The 23,336-nt window shown below is 34.4% G+C and overlaps 1 protein-coding gene and 1 long non-coding RNA gene across 3 annotated transcripts in view; both read left to right on the forward strand.

Annotated features, from left to right (window-relative positions):
• Nucleotides 1-13,948, forward strand: part of LOC125062424 (bestrophin-4) — a 39,352-nt gene extending 25,404 nt beyond the window's left edge. Inside the window, exons 4-12 of the mRNA XM_047668348.1 lie at nucleotides 5,637-5,766; nucleotides 6,086-6,324; nucleotides 6,949-7,077; nucleotides 7,611-7,718; nucleotides 9,370-9,600; nucleotides 10,129-10,393; nucleotides 11,236-11,381; nucleotides 11,809-11,959; nucleotides 12,700-13,948. Of these exons, the coding sequence (XP_047524304.1) occupies nucleotides 5,637-5,766; nucleotides 6,086-6,324; nucleotides 6,949-7,077; nucleotides 7,611-7,718; nucleotides 9,370-9,600; nucleotides 10,129-10,393; nucleotides 11,236-11,381; nucleotides 11,809-11,959; nucleotides 12,700-12,959 (1,659 nt within the window). The 3' untranslated portion in view covers nucleotides 12,960-13,948. The remainder of the gene's footprint in view (nucleotides 1-5,636; nucleotides 5,767-6,085; nucleotides 6,325-6,948; nucleotides 7,078-7,610; nucleotides 7,719-9,369; nucleotides 9,601-10,128; nucleotides 10,394-11,235; nucleotides 11,382-11,808; nucleotides 11,960-12,699) is intronic.
• Nucleotides 13,949-14,493: 545 nt separating this feature from the next.
• On the forward strand, nucleotides 14,494-18,379 carry LOC125062477. 2 transcript variants are annotated; one of them, XR_007119275.1, is made up of 6 exons: nucleotides 14,494-14,895; nucleotides 15,662-15,853; nucleotides 16,405-16,518; nucleotides 16,754-16,825; nucleotides 18,017-18,145; nucleotides 18,217-18,379. It is a non-coding gene; the product is annotated as an uncharacterized LOC125062477 (long non-coding RNA). The 2 variants fall into 2 exon arrangements; XR_007119274.1 differs by having other exon boundaries at nucleotides 14,494-15,853.
• Nucleotides 18,380-23,336: the final 4,957 nt, after the last annotated feature.

A 23,336-nucleotide genomic window follows, 5' to 3' on the forward strand; every position in this document is an offset into this window, starting at 1 on the left:
GTATTACGTTACGATAGGTATAGTATATATATATATTTATGTAGGGTGTAGGTGTGGAGGGCAGTGTCGAGACTTAGATCTCTTGACTCTGAATCTGAGGGAGTCTATGAAGCTAAAAATTTATAATAGTACATAATGGTCGTTTGTATAAAGATAATTATAAGTTAGTATGTCACTGTGTACAGCAATACAATAATTACTGTCGATATGTTAAATACGTTTAATAAAATTTTATATTTAAAAGAAATTGTACTTATAAAGATAAATAGCGTTCGTCAAACAGGTTGGTTCGGGTTCGAAATGTACAGTTTATAGGTACCTAAATAATAACTACCATTACTTGATGATTTAAATACCGTAATAGACGTTACGTATTTTTTAATACATTACACTTTGACAACTTTGACCTCTATCATCAGGGTAGTTCAGTGGTACCATCATTGTTGTCAAATATTAGGTCAAAAATTGTTTCTAAACAAAAGGCACCCACTGAAGCCGTTTTGATGTGTCGCATGCTAAACCACCCTAAGTGAAAAATACGTTTTTATACCATATACATATATATAAAAACGTATTTTTGACTCTATTTGTTTAAATAATGAAATATAAATCTATCTAAAATTTCAGAAGCCCACCCCAAGTGGCTTTAAAACACATTTTAAGGTATTTACCCTTACTTACCTTAATTTTTGGGTTTTATTTTGAGATTTGAAACTATCACAGTGTTTTTAAGATACTTAAAATAGATCTAAAGTGAATATTTCCATTCAGAGAGCGTTAGTGAATTTATATATTAGATACCTTTCTTACTTAATCAGTAGATGGGGACAACATAAGTAACGATTTAAAGACTTGTTAAAAAATCTTATATATTTATCGATGAAAGGCAAGCGCATGTCAGTTGTAGTAATAAAAAAATACGAAATTCCACCTCAATGTCCGTACGACACTATTGCCTACCACTATGTGCAACCTATCCATCGAGTGGCTAAATAAGTGAAATTTTCCATGAGCATTCTGTTCTGTTAAAAAAAACAATAGAACATTGATTAGTCAATTTGAAAAAAAAAATATAATTCATATATAATTCGAATCCTCAATTGGTTCAACAGGAAAATATTTGCATGTTCTGATCATTCAAGCGACGTAATTAATTAAGCTACCTCAACGCAATTATAAATCTACTAGAAGATTTATGGGAATATTTAATTTAATAAATATTTTATTTAAAAACCTGTTAGAAGATTAGGAAAGTAGTCTTTGAAAATTTTCTAAACAAAAGACAATCGTGTAGAACGCCCGGTGACGATTATATTTTACAAAAACTGAGCGTAAGATTTAGAGATTCTAATTTCCTTTAAACATATATTTTTTATTCATCCATGCAAATTGTTTATTTATAATATTTCAAAGCAGTTCTTATAAACAAGTAATCAGTCCGTACTTATATTGTAATAATAACATAAAGTAACCACAATAAAGAAACAACAAAGTACGCTTATACAACCTTATGCGACAAACTATGACGTTTAAAGTATTATAAAAAGTTTCTGCTCTTTACGGTAACCGGCAAGCTAATTATAACACTCAAGATAACTGGTTCAAAGGATATGAAATGTCATTCATACATCCTTAGATTATGAATATAGTTAACGCTTTGAGGGTTTCCTTTGCACAGTATAATAAATAAGAATCGGTTGTCTGTAAAGTCGGTTTACTGACGATAGTTGAATGTGACAACGTCATAAGAAAATACTGATGGAATTGTTGCTGTCCACGCGGACGCATCGCTCACTCAAGTAGGAGAGAAACAGATTTCGAACGCTGCCGAGCGCGGAGGCCGATTGTGCCTCTTTGTCGCTCGTTCCGCGCTCTCGCTTGCACTTCAAGCCTTAAATGGAACGCCTCGGAGCGAGGTAACGTCGCATGCGTCATGTTTTTTCTTGCGTGCAGCCGGCTCCATCGAATTATAAGACGTTGTCACGTCAAAAATACTTCAATACAGAAGGCTACGTGAAAATCTCATTACTATTGGACAGTTACATGTAGGAAATGTCAGATTGTGTATGTTCGTTTATATTAAACATACGAAAATTAAAAAATACATAAAACATTTCCTATTTAAAAAAATGTTATTCTGCTGAAACGTCATGCAATAATCCCAAAAGTTCTTAAAATTTGCAATAAAATACGCTTAAAATACTTTACTGTTTAACTATCGTAAAAACTTCTTACGTCTTACAAAGGTATCAGAGGTCAGATATTTACACGCAGATTATTGAAGAACCCTAATCGTCAAGAGATAATTATTTTGCTGACGCCAACTGTGTCGTGCTGTTCTTTTAATAACTTCCTCCAGTCTTATTAAGGAAGCTTAGAGTTGAGGTGAAGGTTATGCATTATTAAAGAAGTATAATAAAAAAGTATAGTTAAAATATTGTCAGACCTTTCTATAACCGAGATGGAAATAAATGCTATTCAGAGACCTGGTACATTAAAACCACCTCGGGTAGTTCCTTCAAGGTCGCGTTAGAGAGGCTCCTGAGTCGCTCTTGCATTCTACCGGGACTTCAAAGGCATACTTGTTACACTTAAAATCTCTGCGGTACACACTACATAAGAGGAGATGGGCATATCTTCTCCTATTTACTCCGCATCTTCTAACCCTAGGATTAGTCCTAAAGCGCACTCTCTCTCGTTCTGAAGCTTCCTTCTGGAGCATTACTTGCTCACAGAAGAATACCACTGCATTCAATATGTCGTTACTGCCGACTACAGATTTGCCAGACCTGGCATCCATTGACCTTCTTATACCTGGAAAAAGCTTCTTTACCTGTGGTCATGCAAATGATATAAAGTCTTCATGAGGTTTTGTCCCTTTTGCCGAATTTCATATATGTCTACTTCGCTGGCCAATTTCGTATCAAATTGTAATTGTTCCTGAATTCAAATCCAAATTATTGCCATGCCATCGTTCGTTAGCTTTTTTGTGTTTTATTTTATTACGCTTTATACCCATTTTTATTAAGTGACGATCCTAGAATTCACGGTCAGATAGTGAAATTTGTTTGTATGATATATGTACCGATTTGCAAAGATTTTATATAGAATCTGAAAATATCCTTACGGCCTTGAATCCATGACGCCCTCACCAAGAGTCACCCCTACCAAGATACGTTTCGCATAGATTCACCATTGTCTATTTCTATCACGGGGCCCCGTGGTTTGACTGAGTTCTAAAGTTTATGCTATAAGTATCATGAAGACACAGTATAACACCTACCTGTATATGTACAGTATCCAGGATTGACACCTCTCATCTCGTATGTAGATCTGTCTAGCTGTGTTTAAACACAAATATGTATTCATGTCAAGCATTTTACGCAATCAACACGTACAGCAGATATCATGTTAAATTTATAATCTTAATATATATAAATCACGCGTCACGTTGTTTGTCCGCGATGGACTCCTAAACTACTTAACCGATTTTAAATTACATTTGCACACCGTGTGCAGTTTGATCCAACTTAAAAGATAGGATAGCTTACATCTTAATTTATAGCCGCAATACTATTTTATTGCAGATTATTTGTTTAGTATTTGTAGTCGCAATTCTAACAGATGGCGCTGTGTTGAAAGTACCAACGTTTCACAAGGGCTACAATTTAATGGTATAAACACCAAAAAAGCATGGCGGTCTCCATGACTGGTGTTCTCCTACCGTTTCCCTTGAATAGGTTACTACTATGTTATATAACTAAAACCTTAGCCACAGCAACGCTTGGCCAAGTCTGCTAGTATTATATATATTTGATATGATATTACCAAGATTTATTATATTATTTCTGCTACCCAAGGAAGATACGGGTTTTCCTAAAAGTATATTTTTCATAGAGGCAATTCTATGACAATAGGTGGTGGTGGCACTGAAGTGTTTTACAAATTGTTACCAACAAAAATAATATTATCTAATTCAATCAATCAATCAAATCTTGTCACCTATGTGATCATAGTTTCCTATTACTACGTATTTTTTTAAATGAAACAGTTGGTATTCTTACCCAACAATTATATATATTCAATTGTTTGTATTTTATTACATTAGTTTAGAATTAGACACAGGTCATAATGTTTAAATACCTCTGAAGAAAATTTACTGATGTTTCACGACCATTTTAACCATATTTAACATATAAGGTTGTCATAGAATGTAATGAGTTACATATACATTGCAATTAGTATATCTCATCAAAAATAAAAGCAAACTCAGCACTGATCTACTATCGAGTAAAAAATTTGGCCCAGCTTACTTAGGTTTCGAAATACACGCGAGCCTAGATATTATGAAAAGTGTAAAAAAAATTCACAAAAACCACGAGTATTACTTATAAATAAGAATTGGTTACTGTTATAACAGGTGTAGAAATAATACTTTAAAAACAAGGTTAATTTGTTCTATTAAAGTTGAATGATGTGGCATAAATAAACTTATTATTTTAATATTCTATATACGCAATTAAAATAATACTATTAAAATTAAAAAAAAATTGAATAATTTCACAACAACCTACGCCTGTTGTTTTATAAACAAATGTCTTATATGTGTATATGTATGTATAAGATATTGAATGAATGAATCAGTGGCGCTACAACCTCTTTTAGGTCTTGGCCTCAGATTTCTGAATCTGTTTCGTGATCATTTTTTAAATCTAATAGACAAGTAGGTGATCAGCCTCCAGTGCCTGACACACGCCGTCGACTTTTTGGGTCTAAGACATGTCGGTTTCCTCACGATGTTTTCCTTCACCGTTCGAGCAAATGTTAAATGCGCACATAGAAAGAAACCTACATAGGGATCGAACCTACGACCTCAGGTATGAGCGTCGCATGCTGAAGCCACTAGGCCAACACTGCTTGCATGTATTAGATATTATATTAATGAAATTATTATGATACAATAAATTGGAGGCGTAGAAAGATAGGTAAACGTATAAAAAGTATTGTTTACCTAAGATAATTTAATTGACGTTACATAAAACCATAATCACTTATGAATTGTTAATTTTATTTACAATCGTAAATGTTATATAACCAACAGTTACCTATTGATTTTCTAATAATAAATGAGTTAAATCCTTATTTATTGCTGATGTTCCGTGTCAATACATATGCATGGGAAATATATGACTCGTTGCATTATCGAATAATTAAATGTTTAAGCTATAAAGCTGTGTATGTACATCTATTATCCCCCCATAGCCTAATACCTAGTCGCTTTCCCCTATCTGTACATTAAGACACTAACTAGGCAACGGATTTTAATGCGGCTAGAGATAGAGAGACTTGATAGAGATCCTGTTAAGGAAGGTTTATAAATCTCCCTTCCTCCTTAAGCGTATTATTTAAATGTTGCATACTACTGTACTTTCGGTTATATCTTTTTAACTACGCTTAAATTAGGTCTCGCGATATACAAATCTAAGAATCAACTGCCACAAAAATTTCTTTTGTTCAATACCCATTTAATTTATTCTCGTCATTTTGTTAATTGAATGGTCAAATGTACCAAAGTTTAAAGGCTTTGAGTCACTTATATTTTTGTATTGTCTTATCTGTGACCTTATTGTTATCAGGATGAAACTGGAAGGCTGATGAGGAGGAATATTGTTAGATACGCGATATTAGCTTATGTGATAACTCTTCAGAGAGTATCCCTACGAGTAAAAAGGCGATTTCCAACTTGGCAACATGTTGTTGATTCTGGTGAGTTTCCTTATCACACATGATAGCTTGTTCCATCACTTACCAATTAGACATTTATACAGCATTTTAAAAACTTTCCATTGATTCGATGCTCTTCTATCCTCAGAACTACCTTAGCAAACAAATATCTTACATAGTTATAAATCAACTGGTACGATTTAAATTTGAATTGTCAATCTGTTTGTTATAACTAGATGTAGTAAACTACTTCTAACCACATAATAAACTATTGTACAAAAGTAATTGGGCTGAATCTAATTTATATAACGCGGATATCTCTATGTTTTGTTATTTTAATAATAATACAGTTTTGTTATAGGACTCATGCTTGAAAGTGAGCGTAAAGTGTTCGAGAAAATGGATGGGAAAAGTCCCATGTCCAAATATTGGATGCCACTGGTTTGGGCAACGAATATCATCAATAGGGCGAGAAAGGAGGGACTTATATCTAGTGATCACATCGTTCAAACGCTGTTAGTAGAGCTTTCGGATATAAGACGTCGTCTTGGGGCCCTTATTGGTTATGATACTGTATGTGTCCCACTGGTTTATACGCAGGTAAGCTATATATATCATTCGCTTAGGGAGCGTTCAAGTATTACGTAACGCAATTTTTGGAGTTTATTGACCCCCCTCCCCCCATGTAACTCGCCGTAACGTTATTCAGTACCCAAGTACAGTACTGTACCCAAGTATAGTAAAACGTTTCGTGACCACCTAGAGAATCTTTAGTTACTATTATAAGTATGGAGTATAAGTAAAAGGACCCCCCCTCCCAAAATACGTTACGTAATACTTGAACGCTCCCTTATTAACAATATTAAAACACTTAAGCTATTGAATTGAATTGATGAGGTGAGTTATCGTTTAATATTAACCTATGACTACTAATTATAAATACAAACATACAAAACTACCTTAAAATCGTCCATATAAAGTCAATCATACAATACAAGGTATTTACGTACAATACTATTAGCTGAATGTAACGATGCAATTTTTATAGCCTTATTATATGGGAGAAACAAAGAATTATTATTATTATTAGATTTCGCATTATACAAGTTGCTTATCAGGGCGTGTATTTTATGCTTTATGTTATAATTTTTATACAATTCTACTGCCCTAACTTATCTCCGTCTCACAATGTATAGTCTACATTCCTCCATACAATATTTTCAGGTCGTTACTTTGGCTCTATACACATACTTTGTTGCCGCACTTATGGGCCGCCAGCTGATTCCACCTGCCCCTGGAAGCACTTCAAAATACGAACCTGACGTCTACTTTCCGTTATTTACTGCTCTTCAGGTAAGATCTAGAGGGGTCCTCGCATGCTAGTAGTAAGCCAAGTTTAGGAATGTACCCAAATTTATATTAGATGTTTGCCAGCCTTGGACATAAGTCTGAACCTCAAGAGACTTTTTTGTGTAATAAGGATATAAACTAAAAGAAAATTGGAATCAAAGAGTTAGACGTTCTCATAACGGAGACAACATATTAAATAAAGCTTTTACTACTTAATTCTTAAATAAGGGACCATTCAAGTATTACGTAAGCAGATTTACTGCAATTTATAATTGTCAAAAGTAAGCAAAGCTCTCAAATATAATAGTCCATAAATGTATTAATTTTTTGTAGGAATCCTCGAAAATGCATTTCGTTTTCAAGCATAGACAATGTGTGGGTAATATGTGTAAACAGTAAATAATTACTGTTGACTTAATCACCAAATAAGAAAATCAAAGACCCCTTCCATTCTTTAGTGCTTACCTAATACTTGAACCCCTAGCTAGTATTTTGTACTACCATTGGGTGTTATAAATCGATTTTTCGTGTTACAGTTCTGTTTCTACGTGGGATGGTTGAAAGTAGCCGAAGTTCTAATTAATCCTTTTGGTGAAGACGACGACGACATTGAACTCAATTGGTTGATCGACCGACACATTAAAGTATGTAAAGCTATTAACACATATATATTTAAAAAATGTCTTAAATCTACTATGAATGTACGATGAACTATTTATATTTATTAAGATTATTGAACGATTATATTAAAAAGCTAATGACCACGACTTTTTCTACTTCGAAAAATAACCAATAGAAATGATATTATTATGACAGACATCTGTTTTATTAGGATCATAATAGATTGTGATATACCAGAACAAAAATCCAGTGGCCCTTCTACCTTTTAGCTCTTGGCCTCAGATCTATGCATCTGTTTCGTGATCGTTTGCTTTTCCTAATAGGCACGTAGGTGATCAGCCTTCTGTTCCTGACACACATCGTTGACTATTTTTGGCCGAGAGAAAAAGCCGGCGTAAAACTCTCGGTACTCTTTTAAAAGAGCAACTCATCAAACAACACTTATTTTAAAACAAATATCGCAAATTAATTAGAAGTAGCCCGTTTAGTACTAGACCCAGGCCTTATTATCAACTAGATAATCGTTAACTTTATAGTCTAGTACGGGGAAATTGCAGTCTGCGTTTGTTCCGAGTATTAACATTGTGCGTATGTTCTATTCTAGTAAACTTGCTACTATTTTTGTATATTTTCGTAAATATATTGCGAGGGAAAGGTAACATGCCAGTATACGCACGATTTTTCCTTCACTGTAGGGAGGGATTGAACCTACGACCTCGCATGATAGTCGCTGAAGCCGCTAGGCTACTTCTTTAATTATGCTCTTATACCTAAACATTTATAAAATTAAGAAGTCTGAAGCGAACCCAAATGAACATTTCTTTATTTACGTAGTTCTATAGTCGATTCCTCAGCCTTAAAAATGCATGAAACATCAAAATTGGGATACGCGTGACCATTATTCAATTGACCTAGTTAAAACATGAACATTTGTAGTTTTAAAATCGCTTACAGTTTCTATCGGCCGCTTCAATTTTCTATAAATAAAGATATTCATTACATAAAAATAATTATTCAGCAATCAGCTTCATAATATACAGACAGTGAACAATTATTGCGATTAGATCGTACTTCGTATGATAATATCTTTATAGAGTTTGCATCAACTATAATTAATAACTAGTAACTACTATGTAATGAGTACCTACGCTATGAAGATTCACGTATTTAATATCGCAAAAAATTTGAGGTAGCGTAATTTGTTTACTTTTTGCTTGTAGCAAGCGAAAAACAATATTCAATTGTAGTCATGGAGTAAGAAACAAATTCTTAAAACATATTTTGCTTGTGTCCGAGTTATTGGTTGTTTAATGAAATTATTTAAAAAATATTTTGTTAAATTAGAGTACATAATTTTATTTTTGATAATGTAAAGAGCATCATAGTTACTGCAATAATAGTAATTCATATTGGTCTAACTTCCTAATTTAAACAGTATAGGTACAATATGGGTACCACGTGAAATCTAATTATTTGAGAGTTTTGTAAAAGTTTCTACAATATTGCCTGTCAGTCTCGATAGAACAGCCCTCGTGTCGAAATCCTTCTGGAGATATTTTTTAAATACATAAATATTAAAAACTATACTCACAAAATGGCCTCCGCGAATAACGATTCCCGAGGACTTTGTTCATTTCCAATACTAGTTAAACATATTTACCCTTGTAATTCCAGGCTGCCTACATGATCGTGGATGAAATGCACGAAGAACATCCGGAACTTTTAAAAGACCAATATTGGGAAGAGGTGGTGCCCAAAGATCTGCCTTATACCGTTGCATCGGAACACTACAGACGCCACGAACCCCCTTGTTCTGCTGACCACTACAAGGTGAAGGCTGAGGATTCGGTGTATGCTAATGTCAATATACCAAGGAAGAGCCATGATGAAACATATGCGGATTATGTAAGTATCTGATATTTAAATGAATCATTTATTACTTTTTACGAATAATTTACATATATATAAAATTCTCGTGTCACAATGTTCGTTCTCATATTCCTCCGAAACGGCTCGACCCATTCTTATGAAGTTTTTTATGCATATTCTTCTAGTAAGTCTGAGAATCTACTATATATCTTTTGAACCCCTAAATGATAAGGGGTGTCCACCACAAAAAAATTGTTTTTATTTTATGATACAACATGTAAATGTATTTTTAACCCTGCTTTTCACCCCTCTTGATACCCCTATTTTTATAACTCAGAGGTCAAAAATTCACAGAAAAACCTAAAAAGTTTTAATTCCGAAAAATCGAAATCTCTGGGGTAGCATAACATGTTCCATGTATGTACTAAAAAGGTAGGCTAAGTAAAATCACATTAATGAGAAACGAAGTTCGCGGGGGCAGCTGGTATAGTATAATATTAAATAATCTCGTCGACGAATACGAATCGTATAATTTATCTATGTTTTTATGAATCTCTTTTATAGGAAAGTGTGGATACACCTATAGTGGAGAGAAGAAAAAACTGGTTCCAACGACAAATATCTCGAGTGGATTCTGTCCGATCAGCATCAACAGCATACTCTTCTGGTGGATTATTTGGACGAAACCGTCTTAACTCAGTTGTATATTCAAGTCCAGAAGCAGGGCAGACAGCTACGCCTACCACTTCCCACCATAAAATGTCTTTGTATGAGAGACTGGTTGGACGCAAGTCGGGGAGAGGGCAACATAGACAAAACTCCAAACATGGTCAGTATTGATAAATTAAGATGTTATAAAAAAATCTAATTACTGGATGAGATAACTTCTTGGCTAATTCCGAAAGATATCTTCTTCTAAAATGTTAATTATTCGTCTTTTTGCTAAACGTAGTAAGTGTACTCGACGGGAGATGTGCGTCACATGCGCCTAAAAAGGAAATCGATTTTGGAGCGACCTCTATCGTAAGAAATTCTAGTCTGAGCTTAATAAATTTTTAGACAATAATTCAAATCTCTCTTATCGGTACGTCCGAATTATCAAAATTATATTGTAGCGTATTAATTTGAAAAAGTAAATCTGTTTACATTTAACAACAATCCTTATTAGCTTTTAATTCAACTCCGTATAATGTTTATACGTTTTTAAACAACTTATAAACGCATTCCTTAAAAATAACATAAGTATTTATGCTGTAATACAAATCATTCGCATAAGTGAATAAGCTGTAAACATTCCAACATTGTAAAAATATATATCATCTATTGTTATTATATATTATTCTACGGAATATTGTTTGTAATAACATTTTATATTGTTACGTAATTGACTGATTGCTTCCGAACGTTCTCGTTGTGCAATGAGAATACTGTATTGTATTAATTTACATTTGGCTTGTATAAAGACGTAAGTATAAGTGGGATATGGGCACAATTCTGCTGTGTTTTACAAACATTTTTATTTATACCTTGCCTTTTCAATATGGTAATTTGTTTAAAGTCATTGTGTGCCAAGGGTAGAAAATCGCACGTTAACTAACATTACTCTACAGAACAATTATCCCAAATGGAAAAGCCGACAGATTTTTATGAGTAATGTATTTTTTTTCTCAGGCCAACGAAGCAATGGTTCAGCTATTCCCATAACACTTAGAAATAGGCCCCGTATTCCAACTCCTGAAGTTACAAAGGAAGTAATAGACAGAGAGAATCATCTCGCGATGGGGATACCGAATATGGGTGTTATAATGGCACATCAGGTAAGTTTAAATTATTTAATGAAATTATATTAGAAAAGTGTTTCAGTTGCATATCCACCAAATATGACTCTACTTGCCGCCGATAATTTAAATCTGTGTGATTTGTGCGCAAAGTATCTAAATGCACACATGCGCTGCCCCAACCGCCCACCGGTTGCATCCAAGCCGAGTACTCGCTACATATTTTCAAATAACTATACGATTGGCGATGCCCGATGTCGTACCCGAGTCGTACTCGTGTATTATTTTATTCTAACCTAACCGTCAAATTTTCATCAGGTTAAATAAGTTATTTTAACCGTTAATGTAGCTTATTTTGATTTTATTCTTACACCAGTGCCTAACTACTCTCTCTAAACACTTTTAAATTAACCAGTAAATATACAGTTTCATTTTGCAATTCTATCAACTCATTATTTTGTATAAGGGCTACCAAAACGAGGTTCCAGTGCTGGGTGCCTTAGTATTGTCACCTATAGAAGAACTAGATAGCGGATCAGTAAACAACACGCTTCACGCTGGCCAGCCTGGGACCACTGCGCTGGCGCAAGCGGTACTATCTCCGAATTTAACTCAAGGTATTGTAATCAGCGATTCTACTTAGTAGTATAGTAACAGTATGATATGTCATACAAATACCACCAACGGACCTGATAACTGTTTCTTTGGTAATTAACATAGTGTTTCGGTAAGACATAGTTTAACTTTAAGCTATTGCATAGATTTTATCGAGAGCTTTGAGCGCGGCGACCAAATCAAGAAATTCCGTAACGGAAATAAACCTAACACACGATGACGTAATATAGGTGCGGCGAATAGGCCTTAGAGCGGGACAGAACGCATACTGTGTCTCACATCTCCCAACGATATCGGCGACGTAGCGTAAGCGCAGCCGCTGCAGCCGGTACGCGTTAGAGTAAGACAGACTATATAGTGTGTGTCTGCGCGTGTTAGTCTGAGTCTGGTAGAGTGGTAGATTTAATTAATATGAAAGAAAAAAAAACACTGCATAAATAAATAATTATAATCGCATAAGTTGATAAAAAAATGCTATGCAATAGCTTTACCGTTGCAGTCCCCGAGTGCCACACGTTTTTCTTTTCACATTTAAAGCGCTGAATAGTGATTAATTACCCTTTTCATAATGACCGTTACAATTACATTTTGAACCACTCAATTTATTATTTTGTAAATTATTAAATTATTTTAAACACTTATTAACATTTAATTTAAAATTAAGATCTTGCTGAAACCCTTGAACACAGTTTATGGAGAATTATTATTATATATTATTTATAATTATTGTTTTTATTTTCAGGGCTACCCGCTATGTTGAACGCTAATAATATTGTATCATCGGTAACTCTAACACCTATGAACGTCACTCAGTTGAGTGCAGTCGTCATGTCTACTGCTCCATCGACGCCCCAGGTAGATCGAACCTCCACGCCAAAAGCGTCTAGAGCCACCGTTGTAGAACTACCTTCTGACCGTGACAGCGAACACAGCGGAAATGGCGCGCCCACGAACATGAAAAGCAGCCTTAACGGTTCGAAACGCGGCGAAGTCTATGTTTGATACCCATATACAATTGACTTTAACTTTCACAGGAAATACTTCGTAGCCACAGTGGCAGTGATGTGCCAACTTAATCTTATCGAGTAGTTCTCATTCAAATGATTGTGGCAATCCCGATTTAGATACATACATACCATTTATATAGTACAAAGCTGTTATTCTTTGACTATATAATTGCTAAAAGTGTAAAGCAGTAATGGATCTATAGTTATCACCATGTTCAACTTCTAATATAGTAAACATTTATTGAGAGATTCACGAACATTATTTTTTACATAATGTGTTATCTAATCGGCGAGAAATTAAGGTATGCAAGGTGGCTTCGGACGAACTAAGTGAGATTTAAACTGATTATAAATACATGTGTCATAAAGACATGATCTAAATATAAATTGAAATTTAATAATTATTTTTATTATATTAAAAAAATATTATTGTGCCACTTTGAATTAATATAAATGTTGCAAACCTTATTGTACTAGATATATTAAATGATAATAGGTTAGTGAAGTTTTAGAAAATATTTTGATTAATGATAAAGAGAATTTATTTTAGCGTTAATAACTTGATCTTGGAGCTAGTAACATAAATAAAATTGTAAATATACACGCATTAAAGTTCGTCATATTTTTACATCATTTATTTGGAATTTGTAAGTTTGTTTTATAGGAATTTAATTACCTTTTTAAAGCTCTTTATAAATTTATTTTTATAGTAATCCGTCCAATGTCCTAATGTAAGTACTTAGTTCCTAATATATTATTAAAGACATTGTCTATGGACATCCCGCGCTTCGGGTCGGATCTGAATTATCTATGTTAATTTTTTTGTTTTACAAGTATTGTCGTCGTAATATTGATTTATATAATATAGAGCGCATATATTAAGAATAATGTACCTCTGATAATTCCGTCCAATTACGGTGCTTAGGGATTTTGAATTTTCTATAATGTAATTATACATATCGAGTTAAAAGTTATTTTATTTTATTGATGTTTTTCAACTTAAGCATCATTTCGTCGATTTTAATGAAGATAAAACTAAATGTTTAAAAGTTTACAAATATGTCAGAAATACATCTCTCTCTCATACATAAAATCAGTCTAATTGTTGTAGTGGTTTACATAAAAAACATAGTATTTAAAAAATGATGATAATAGTTGCTGAAAGTTGCAGTATGTTAAGGTCAAACAATTTTATAAAGAAACTTAAAACGAATATAATATTGCTTATTATGGATTATGTGTAAAGGTTAAACATATGAATAGAAGATTATAATATATTTGTATATGTCACCGTAAAATTGTAAACACCGTTAGATTGTAATATATCTCGCGAGATTATAAACTGTCGAAAGATTGTGAACCTCAACGAACTGCTTACAATTTAACGTATTATTATTCGGTAGTTATATGAAATTGTTGGGAAGTAAAATTAATCTGTAATTGACCAAAGAAGTTTGAATGATAACTAAGTTAGTGTAGTACAATCTACCAAATAATAATACGTTAAATTGTAAGCAGTAAGCTGAGGTTCACAATCTTTCGACAGTTTATAATCTCGCGAGATAGATTACAATCTAACGGTTTTTACAATTTTACGTTGACATATATAACACTGCTGAGTATTCTGTAGGTTTAACTGTTAGTAAAAGTCCTTAAAAATACTATGACTATGAAAAGACTATGCCCGTTCGGAGTGAGCAAAGCGTGGGCCCTAAAAATGGGTAATCCAGTTGGTTGATGTTTTACTGTTGACATGAATGTAAACGATCCACCCAATTCAAAATTTACAAGAGGAGAGAAATGTATTTTCTTTCACATAGTTCTCGTGTTCGTTGCAATTTTAATTATGCTTATAATATTTATAATTCATTTATATGTCGTTAACCATACAGAAAAGAGTACAGTTAATACACGACGTTCCGGCAACAAAGGTAAATTTTTGCTTCATATTATTTGTAACACACAGTAAAATGTCTGCCACGAAGATCCTATAGATTTCTCCTCATGATTATTAGAATTTTGGGCATTGTCAATTGTTCGTAAAATAAACTATTCTAATTACCCAACCCGAGTACATTCTTGCGGAATTTATTAACTGTTAGTGATTAAAAATACTACTATATCTTTCAATCAAGCGCTTAATAGAAATCTATTGATTAAATCCGTTCAAATAAATCAATGGCGCTACAACCTATTTAGGTCTGGGCCTTAGATTTATGTAACCGTTTCTTGAACGATTGTCAATCTAATTGCAAGTAGGTAATCAGCCTCCTGTGCCTGACACACACCGTCGCCTTTTTGGGTTTAAAAGCGTCTACACACGGCCCCAAAATCAGAGCCACAATATCGGGGAAGTGGTGGAGAGCATCGCCACGTGTATAGGCAAATTGTAACCTAATTGACGTGAGTAGAATATGCTACAGCCGATTCGAACTACAAGCCGATTTCATCCCCACCATCAATGTCCCGATATCGCCACTTTAAGGCCGTGTGTAGACGCTCTAAGGCATGCTGGTTTCCTCACGATGTTCTCATTCACAGTTGAGTGAATGTTAAATGAGCCGAACCTACGACCTAAGGGATGAGAGACGAATGCTGAAGCCACTAGGCCAACACTGCTCGCGATTAAATGCGTTACATAGTATAAAAGTTCGAAAAGCGGCGTACTTTATTTTAAAATTATGGAATATATTACAGATAACGTTCAGGATTATCCATCAATTGGTGTAGTTTATTTGGATATAACACCAATAGTGACAATATGTAACTCTTTGCTCCTTCGAACCAAGTGGTCGATCTCTCCTGCCAACTGTGTTGTTACACGAACCCATCCAGAACTAGCTTTTATGCTTATGAGATGGAGGATTGATTATGGACAGGATACGATATGTCTGTATTTTGTAATATACGTTTATGGTTAGGTTTGTGGTTCGGTTGGTTAAGAGACGTAGATAGACTTCTATTTAAAGCGACTTGCGCTTAATAGTAAGATTTCCATAAGTGAACACGTTTGGCGGGATATCATATGCTTAACTTTAGGGATTGCTTGGGGAATTGTTGATTTTGAATAATATAAGTGGCATGATGGCAAGATATGTGCCATGGTTTATTGAAAAAATACCTAATGCGAAATTACACTAAGTCTCGACTCTAAAATATCTTACCTATGTACTATGTTTAGTCTATTTCTATCTGTCAGAACTCATTAAAACAGTTTAGAAGTTTGAATGTACTTTGTATATAGGTATACAGAAACTCTAAATTGAGTTGAAAAAGACCGTGGATACTTTTACCGCATTCATTACTTTAAAAAGTTTTATTACACATGCTCTTTTATATGACAATAAATAGATTATAAAACATAATTTTAATTTAATATAAAAAGGGCATATATAAAATATAATTTGTTTTATAGTATATCTTATATTGTAAATTTTAAGATACTACCAATATAAAAAGAAGCGTGCCACACCCACATTTCGATAAAGATACTTTTAGCAATAATATCGGATTATTTGAACACGTGGACACGATCCCATTACAACAGTTTCTGGGTTGGTAAACATAATTAATAATATAACAAATTATATAATTTAGAGATAGATATAATATCTCCTATTTCTCTTTCGTTTCTATGCTAGTTATATATATAGCTAGGGAAAATCTATAATTACTACTGCGTACTCTTTAATAAATAAAACGTACGTTATTTTGTAAGTTTTGTCAAGATTACCAATTACGATTTATTGTTATTGTATGCAACTGCTAACCTATGTGGAAAATTTTCAGTAAATTTAAATTATGTTAATTGGGAACATAGCGGATTCAATCTACGAATAATCACGAGAGAAAAAATTGAAGGTATGTTATAAATTATTTGAAAATAAAACTTATATTGAAAGGAGAAACTTGCGGGCCTATGCAAAGACAATGCTAGAGGGAATAGTTCAAGTCGGCAACGTAATATTAATAAACACATAATTTTACATAAGGTTAAGGTTATTACATTTTTTAGGTTAAGAAAATTGTAAATACTGTATAGTAAACTATAATAACAGTATTATACATTTTTATGAAAAATAAAATACCTATATATATTAATAAAAAATATATGCTTAATTTTTAATTATTACTATGTAGTTAAATATTATTTTACAAAAAAATCCGCCACACCTGGTGCTACTTATAATCTCATCGTGGAATGTGTCAAGTAACGTAGATAACGTAGGTAGATGTTTCTTAATCAATCTGCAAGCTAAGGTTTTGCAGCATAGGAGGCTAAAATTGTTATAAACTCTTGAGAAGTGGCACCTCCTCTGTACCAATATTAATCGTAAATTGTAACTTACAATATGTAAGATTAAATAAGTAAAGTCTACTGTGTTGTGGCAAGTATGGCCACATAATTAAAATGTCTATATTACAATATACAGTACAAATCTGGTGCTGCTGGAATAAATCTATAGTTTTTACCGCCAAAGACCAATTTCATGTGCCTAATTAATGGTTTTTTTTTAAATATTAGTAACTATGTACACGAATGCACGTCAATATTGAGAAAAAGTTGGATGGTTAACATTAACATTCAGTAGGGAAGGGCGTGTGAGAGGAACTGGCAAGATACTCGCCGCCACTCTTTTTTTTAAACGCCAAGTTTTGGCAATAGTACTATTGACATCATGCTTATTGTTGAGCACCATCTTATCTATATTGAAACAAATGTCATGACAATAAAATAACAAAAGCTTAGTAACAGCAGGCAAAATAGCAGCTCGCACTTACATTATAGGTACATAGTGAGAACATCTCCCTAAGGAAGTTCAAGTACTTTCAACTAGAAACCATGGTTTCAATTCCTGGTAAAACATGTAGTCGTGTCACATGAAAAGCTCATTTATCACATCCAGTGCCCACCAAATTTAAGCCATTTAAGAAAATCTCGTCCGTACTATGGGTTACCGAATCTCATTAAAAGTGATAAGTCTCTCTAAATAAGACAATATTCAGACCACTGCATGATTGATTAAATTCATGTTTTAAATTATGTTTTAGGCTCAAACAAATTACTAATTCACGATGCGTCATACATGAAGAGAGAGACATGTATTCAAGATCTTTCGGTTATAGGAGATGTACGAAGCTATGAATACTGCATTATACCTAAGGACAAACCATCATTGGGTAACATTGGTTTCATATTTTCGGTTCATAATAGGAATTAAAGTAAAATAAAAAGGTTTTTTTCCTTGCAGTGTATGGAGCGTTAGTTATACTAAATAAGGAAGTCGTAGGTATATTTTCCTGGGGCGAACGAAATACTTATCGGCTGCCTTGTGTCATACTCAACGTAACATTTTATTCAGATTGGATTGACACAATCGTTATCTATGAAACTAATTAATAAAATTAATAGATAAAGTGAATTAACCTTTTAATAGAATTTTCTTTTTATTATGTAACATTCAAATCACATTTCCAGTACAATAGATTTTCGTGAATTGACGTGGATTTTAGGAAATTAAATTACCAGTTTAACTAACCGTGTTAAGGCAAAAATATAACTTAGACTGCAGGTATTAGTCGTTTTGCTATACAAACACTCATTAGAACATTATAAGAATTATTTTGGTTTTCCCGTAGGTGGATATAAAATATTTAGTGAGTAGCCCTTTTATAGTGGACTGTATACGGCATAGAACTAACGATTGTTACATATTCAGTTAAAGACTAGACATTAGTGGAGAAGGTATTTGTTTTTGACAAATGAATAACCTTTGATTAGCGTATGGTTATCTGTAGAGTATTAATTCTTGTGGTAAGTAAACAGTATATAGAAAAGCGCGGGAAACGTTGGTCGTGGCGGGAGTGTTTTTTCTTGTGAAATTTTTAAATTTAATTTAACTTGTATAAAAGATCAGTTTGTATATATTTGTATGTAGTTGTTTAATTTAATAGTTTTGTTTATTCATTTGTGTATATATTCTACAGTATCTGGTAAGTTTGTATACTTTTTCCTCAAGGCCTGGAGTCAGGCGAAAAAATGGACGAGCCCCCGGATACCGGGGGCTCGCCCCCCGAGGTAGCTTGTAATATTATAATAGAAAATAGATTTTCTAAACTGGACGAGTCCAGTGTAGATACAGATGTGGATCAACGGAATGACCGAAAAAGAATGCGAGTAGGTAAAATTTGCAAACACTGCAACAAAAGGAAAAAAAGATTCGATCCGACGCGTCGGAACAAACAAAAGGACACTGATTGCTCGTGCCAAATACCGGAAATTGAAATTCCCTCAATATGTACTGGGCTTAAGAACGCTAATGCTCTTGATAGTTTTCAGAACAAAGTAGACCGTGTAGATACTGCAACTGTTAATACCAAACAGCAACTATCACCTCCATCAGACGTTTCTCAGTCCATAAAAAATCCTACAGGCCGAACGTCTTATGAGGCCTATGACATAGGGCCATTCGTAGTTCATGCGCAAAAAGTTTCTTCAGATACGGACATCCCCTCCCTACACCCCGTCCAATTTGGGTATTTCCTAAAGAAAAATTCTTTTAAAAACATAATTAATGGTAGCATCAAAAGAATAGGCAGAAACAGAATTTCTCTATCATTCTCTGACCACAAATGTGCAAACGAATTTATTAATAACCCTTGCCTGGCAAGAAATAATTACAAAGCTTTTATTCCCTCATTTAATGTGACCCGAATGGGTCTGGTGCGAGGCGTTCCCGCGGAATGGTCTCCCGAAGAGATATTAGACAACATCTCTCTGCCTGTAGGCAGCGGAGGAATTATAAAAATTAGACGACTAAATTATAAAGTACGTAACATCAGCCCTCCTGAGTGGAAGCCATCACAGACTATTGTAATAACTTTCGATGGTCAAACCCTTCCTAAACACGTATTTGTCTGCTACAATGCCCTGCCCGTGGAACTTTACGCATACCCCACTATTCAGTGCTATTCTTGTTGCCGATTTGGTCATACTAAGTCTAATTGTAAATCTCGGCCCCGGTGTTACAAGTGTGGCCAAGGCCATACTGGGGACACATGCAACATACAAGATGATGCCGCGTCTTGCTGCCTATGTTCTGGTCTACACTTTGCTACTAACAGAAAGTGTCCAGAATATGAACGGCAGACTAAAATTAAATTGTATATGGCTCAGAAATGTGTATCTTACGCAGAAGCAAATAAAGTGTATGATCCAGTTTCAAAACCTTTTGCTGATATAGTTAAGTTTTCAAACATCCAGAATACTCCTAATTCTCCTATCCCACATGTATCGCCTTCCTCTCCCTCGATTCCGTCGTATAGTAGATCTTATAAGAAAACAATATTTGCTAAACCAACATCCCCCAAACTAAAACGACTGGGGTATAACAAAACAGAACACTTCAATTTGATAAAGGACTACGACGCTCCAGCTCCTTCTAACGGGGTCGCTTTAATAAACAGTAACGTAAACAATAATGACATAATCTCTGATATAATCCAACTTTTGACTGAAATGAAATCCAATTCTAACTCTGACAACAACGTAACCGAACAACGCCGCCAAACGATTGCTTCCTTAACTCAATTAAAATCCTCTTATGGGTCACGAACGCGAACAAATAATCCAGTGGAATTGCAGAAGCGCTATCTGCAATAAAAATGATTTAATCCATTTGCATAATAAATTTGAACCATTTGTCTCAACTCTGTCGGAAACATGGCTTCGCCCGGAATTGACTTTTCGAATTCCAGGTTATGTTATTCTCCGACAGGACAGACCTGACGGCTATGGCGGTGTTGCCATAGTCATTAAAAATAATCTCCCCTATTCCTTATTTCCACTTCCCTCATTCGGAGATGACTTATCAGTCATTGCTGCTATTGTAAATAAAATTTGTATAGTGTCTATTTATTTTTCTCGTCCTAATGTAAATATTTTTTCTCATCTTAATCAACTGTTCTCCATCCTTCCAAGACCATTCTTAGTCCTAGGAGATTTTAATTGCCAACATCAATCCTGGGGAAGCACTTCTTCCAACTATTATGGAGATCAATTATTAGATATTATAGATTCTCATTGTATCTGTATTTTAAACACTGGGCTGCCAACCCGTGTTACTGGTCCAAGTGAAGGTGCAAGTGCGCCTGATCTATCTTTATGTTCACCTGATTTAGCTTCAACTTTGAACTGGCACCCTCTTGCATCTTCGTATGGTAGTGACCACTTTCCACTTGTAATTACTTTTCCTTCACACAAACCTACCAAAACCACTCGCTCTCCTCGTTTTAAATACAGATTAAACAACGCTGATTGGGAATTATTCAACCAACGAGTAGAGCAGAAAACTAGTATTTATTCTCAAGAAGGTGATCAGATCTCTGCCGAAATTCTTTCTCAGGTTTTGATTGAAGCTGCCGATGAATCTTTTTGCACTAAAACTAAGTTCCGATCGCAAATTCCTTCGCCTCCCTGGTGGGATCATGAATGTACAGCTGCAATAAAAACAAGAAAACAGGCTGAAAAAAATTACTGTGAGGAGATGTCAGAAGAAAATTTCGAGTTATATTTAGAATCTGCCCGTAGTGCTAAAAAATTGTTTAAGAAAAAGAGATATGATGGTTGGCAATCATTTTGTGCCTCCATTAGCCCAGACGTCAGCCCGTCAGAGGTCTGGCGTAATATTCGTAGATTTAGATCTGCATATAATAATTCTCCCTCTTCTAAATTACCGCTAACCCTAGCTGATCAGTTCATGGATCATCTTGCACCCCCTTCTGTACCGGAACAGGCATTTCCTCCATTATCTATTCCTGCTTACATTTCCGATGACCAAACTGGATTAAACGCTCCATTCTCTTTGATCGAACTTAAAGGTGTACTCAATAACGTAAAAGATTCTACTCCAGGAGAAGATGGGATTCCATATTCTTTTTTGAAAAACCTTTCGGACCGTGTGCTGATGCTGTACTTAAATATTATAAATTCTATTATGATTTCTGGGAGCATTCCCAAGTCTTGGATCACTCAATCTATTATCCCTATTTTAAAAGACAATAAATCAGCCGATGATCCTTCTTCTTACAGACCTATTGTCCTTTCTTCTGTTTTAATGAAAACAGCAGAACACCTAGTTAAAATCCGTTTAGAATGGTTTTTAGAGAGTAAAAATCTATTAGCAACGTCACAATTCGGTTTTAGGAAAAGTAGAAGCACAATGGATAGCTTAGGTATATTCACTACGGACATAAGATTAGCTTTTTCAAACAACGAGTCGATAGTAGCTACTTTCTTAGATATAAGCTCAGCTTATGACAATGTTCTTATATCGGTTCTTAGGGGAAAATTGCTTTGCTTAGATGTACCACCGATTCTGTCAAACTTTATTATCAATATGCTCAGTGAAAGATACATTAATTTATTTATCGAAGATGTCAAACTATCCCGGACTGTGTGGAAAGGATTACCACAGGGTTCTGTGCTCAGTCCTTTGCTCTATAACATCTACACATATGATTTAGAAACATCATTGCAGGCATCAGCAAACGTATTACAATATGCAGACGATCTTCTTATATACAAATCGGGAAAATCTATTGAAAATAATTGCCAAGCTCTAACATCTTCCCTTTCATTTTTAAAATCATGGCTTAATTCGAATGGTTTAGACTTATCTGTATCCAAGAGTAGGGTTGTGTTGTTTTCCAGAATGCGTAGGCCTCCCCCGGTCCATGTAAAGTTCAATAGTGTTTTGATTCCCTCGACTAATGACGTCAAATTCTTAGGAGTAGTTCTAGATTCCAAGCTTACCGGTGTACCCCATTGTGAATATGTAACTGCAAGATGTGAACGTAATTTGAATATTCTTAGATGCTTATCGGGCGTCTGGTGGGGAGCGCATTCACACTCCTTAAAACTGATTTACAACGCCATAATCAGAAGTGTAATGGATTACGGTACTTTTCTGTTGGAACCAGGAAATATTTCTGGTTTTAAAAAAATGGATAGTATTCAGGCTAAAGCAATGAGAATAGTCCTAGGAGCTATGAAGTCAAGTCCAATCAACTGTATGAGAGTCGAGTGTGTAGAGCCTCCATTAAGCTTACGACGGCAATTTCTGTCAGATAAATTCCTATTCCGTTGTATCCAATTCAGTAACCATATCCTAACACCTAAACTGACTTGCCTGGCATCTTTAATCCCCAATTGTAGTTATTGGAAAAACAAACGCCCACCATGTTTGGTTGAAAGTTACAGAAGATTTACTTATTTTGAGGCTCCTACTCACCAAGCGACTTCTAATCCATTGTTCAAATATAGTTATGATTCCCTTGTAATCTCTCCTGATATACATACTAGCACAGGTCT

Source organism: Pieris napi, chromosome Z, assembly GCF_905475465.1.
Source record: "Pieris napi chromosome Z, ilPieNapi1.2, whole genome shotgun sequence".
Classification (NCBI taxonomy): domain Eukaryota; kingdom Metazoa; phylum Arthropoda; class Insecta; order Lepidoptera; family Pieridae; genus Pieris; species Pieris napi.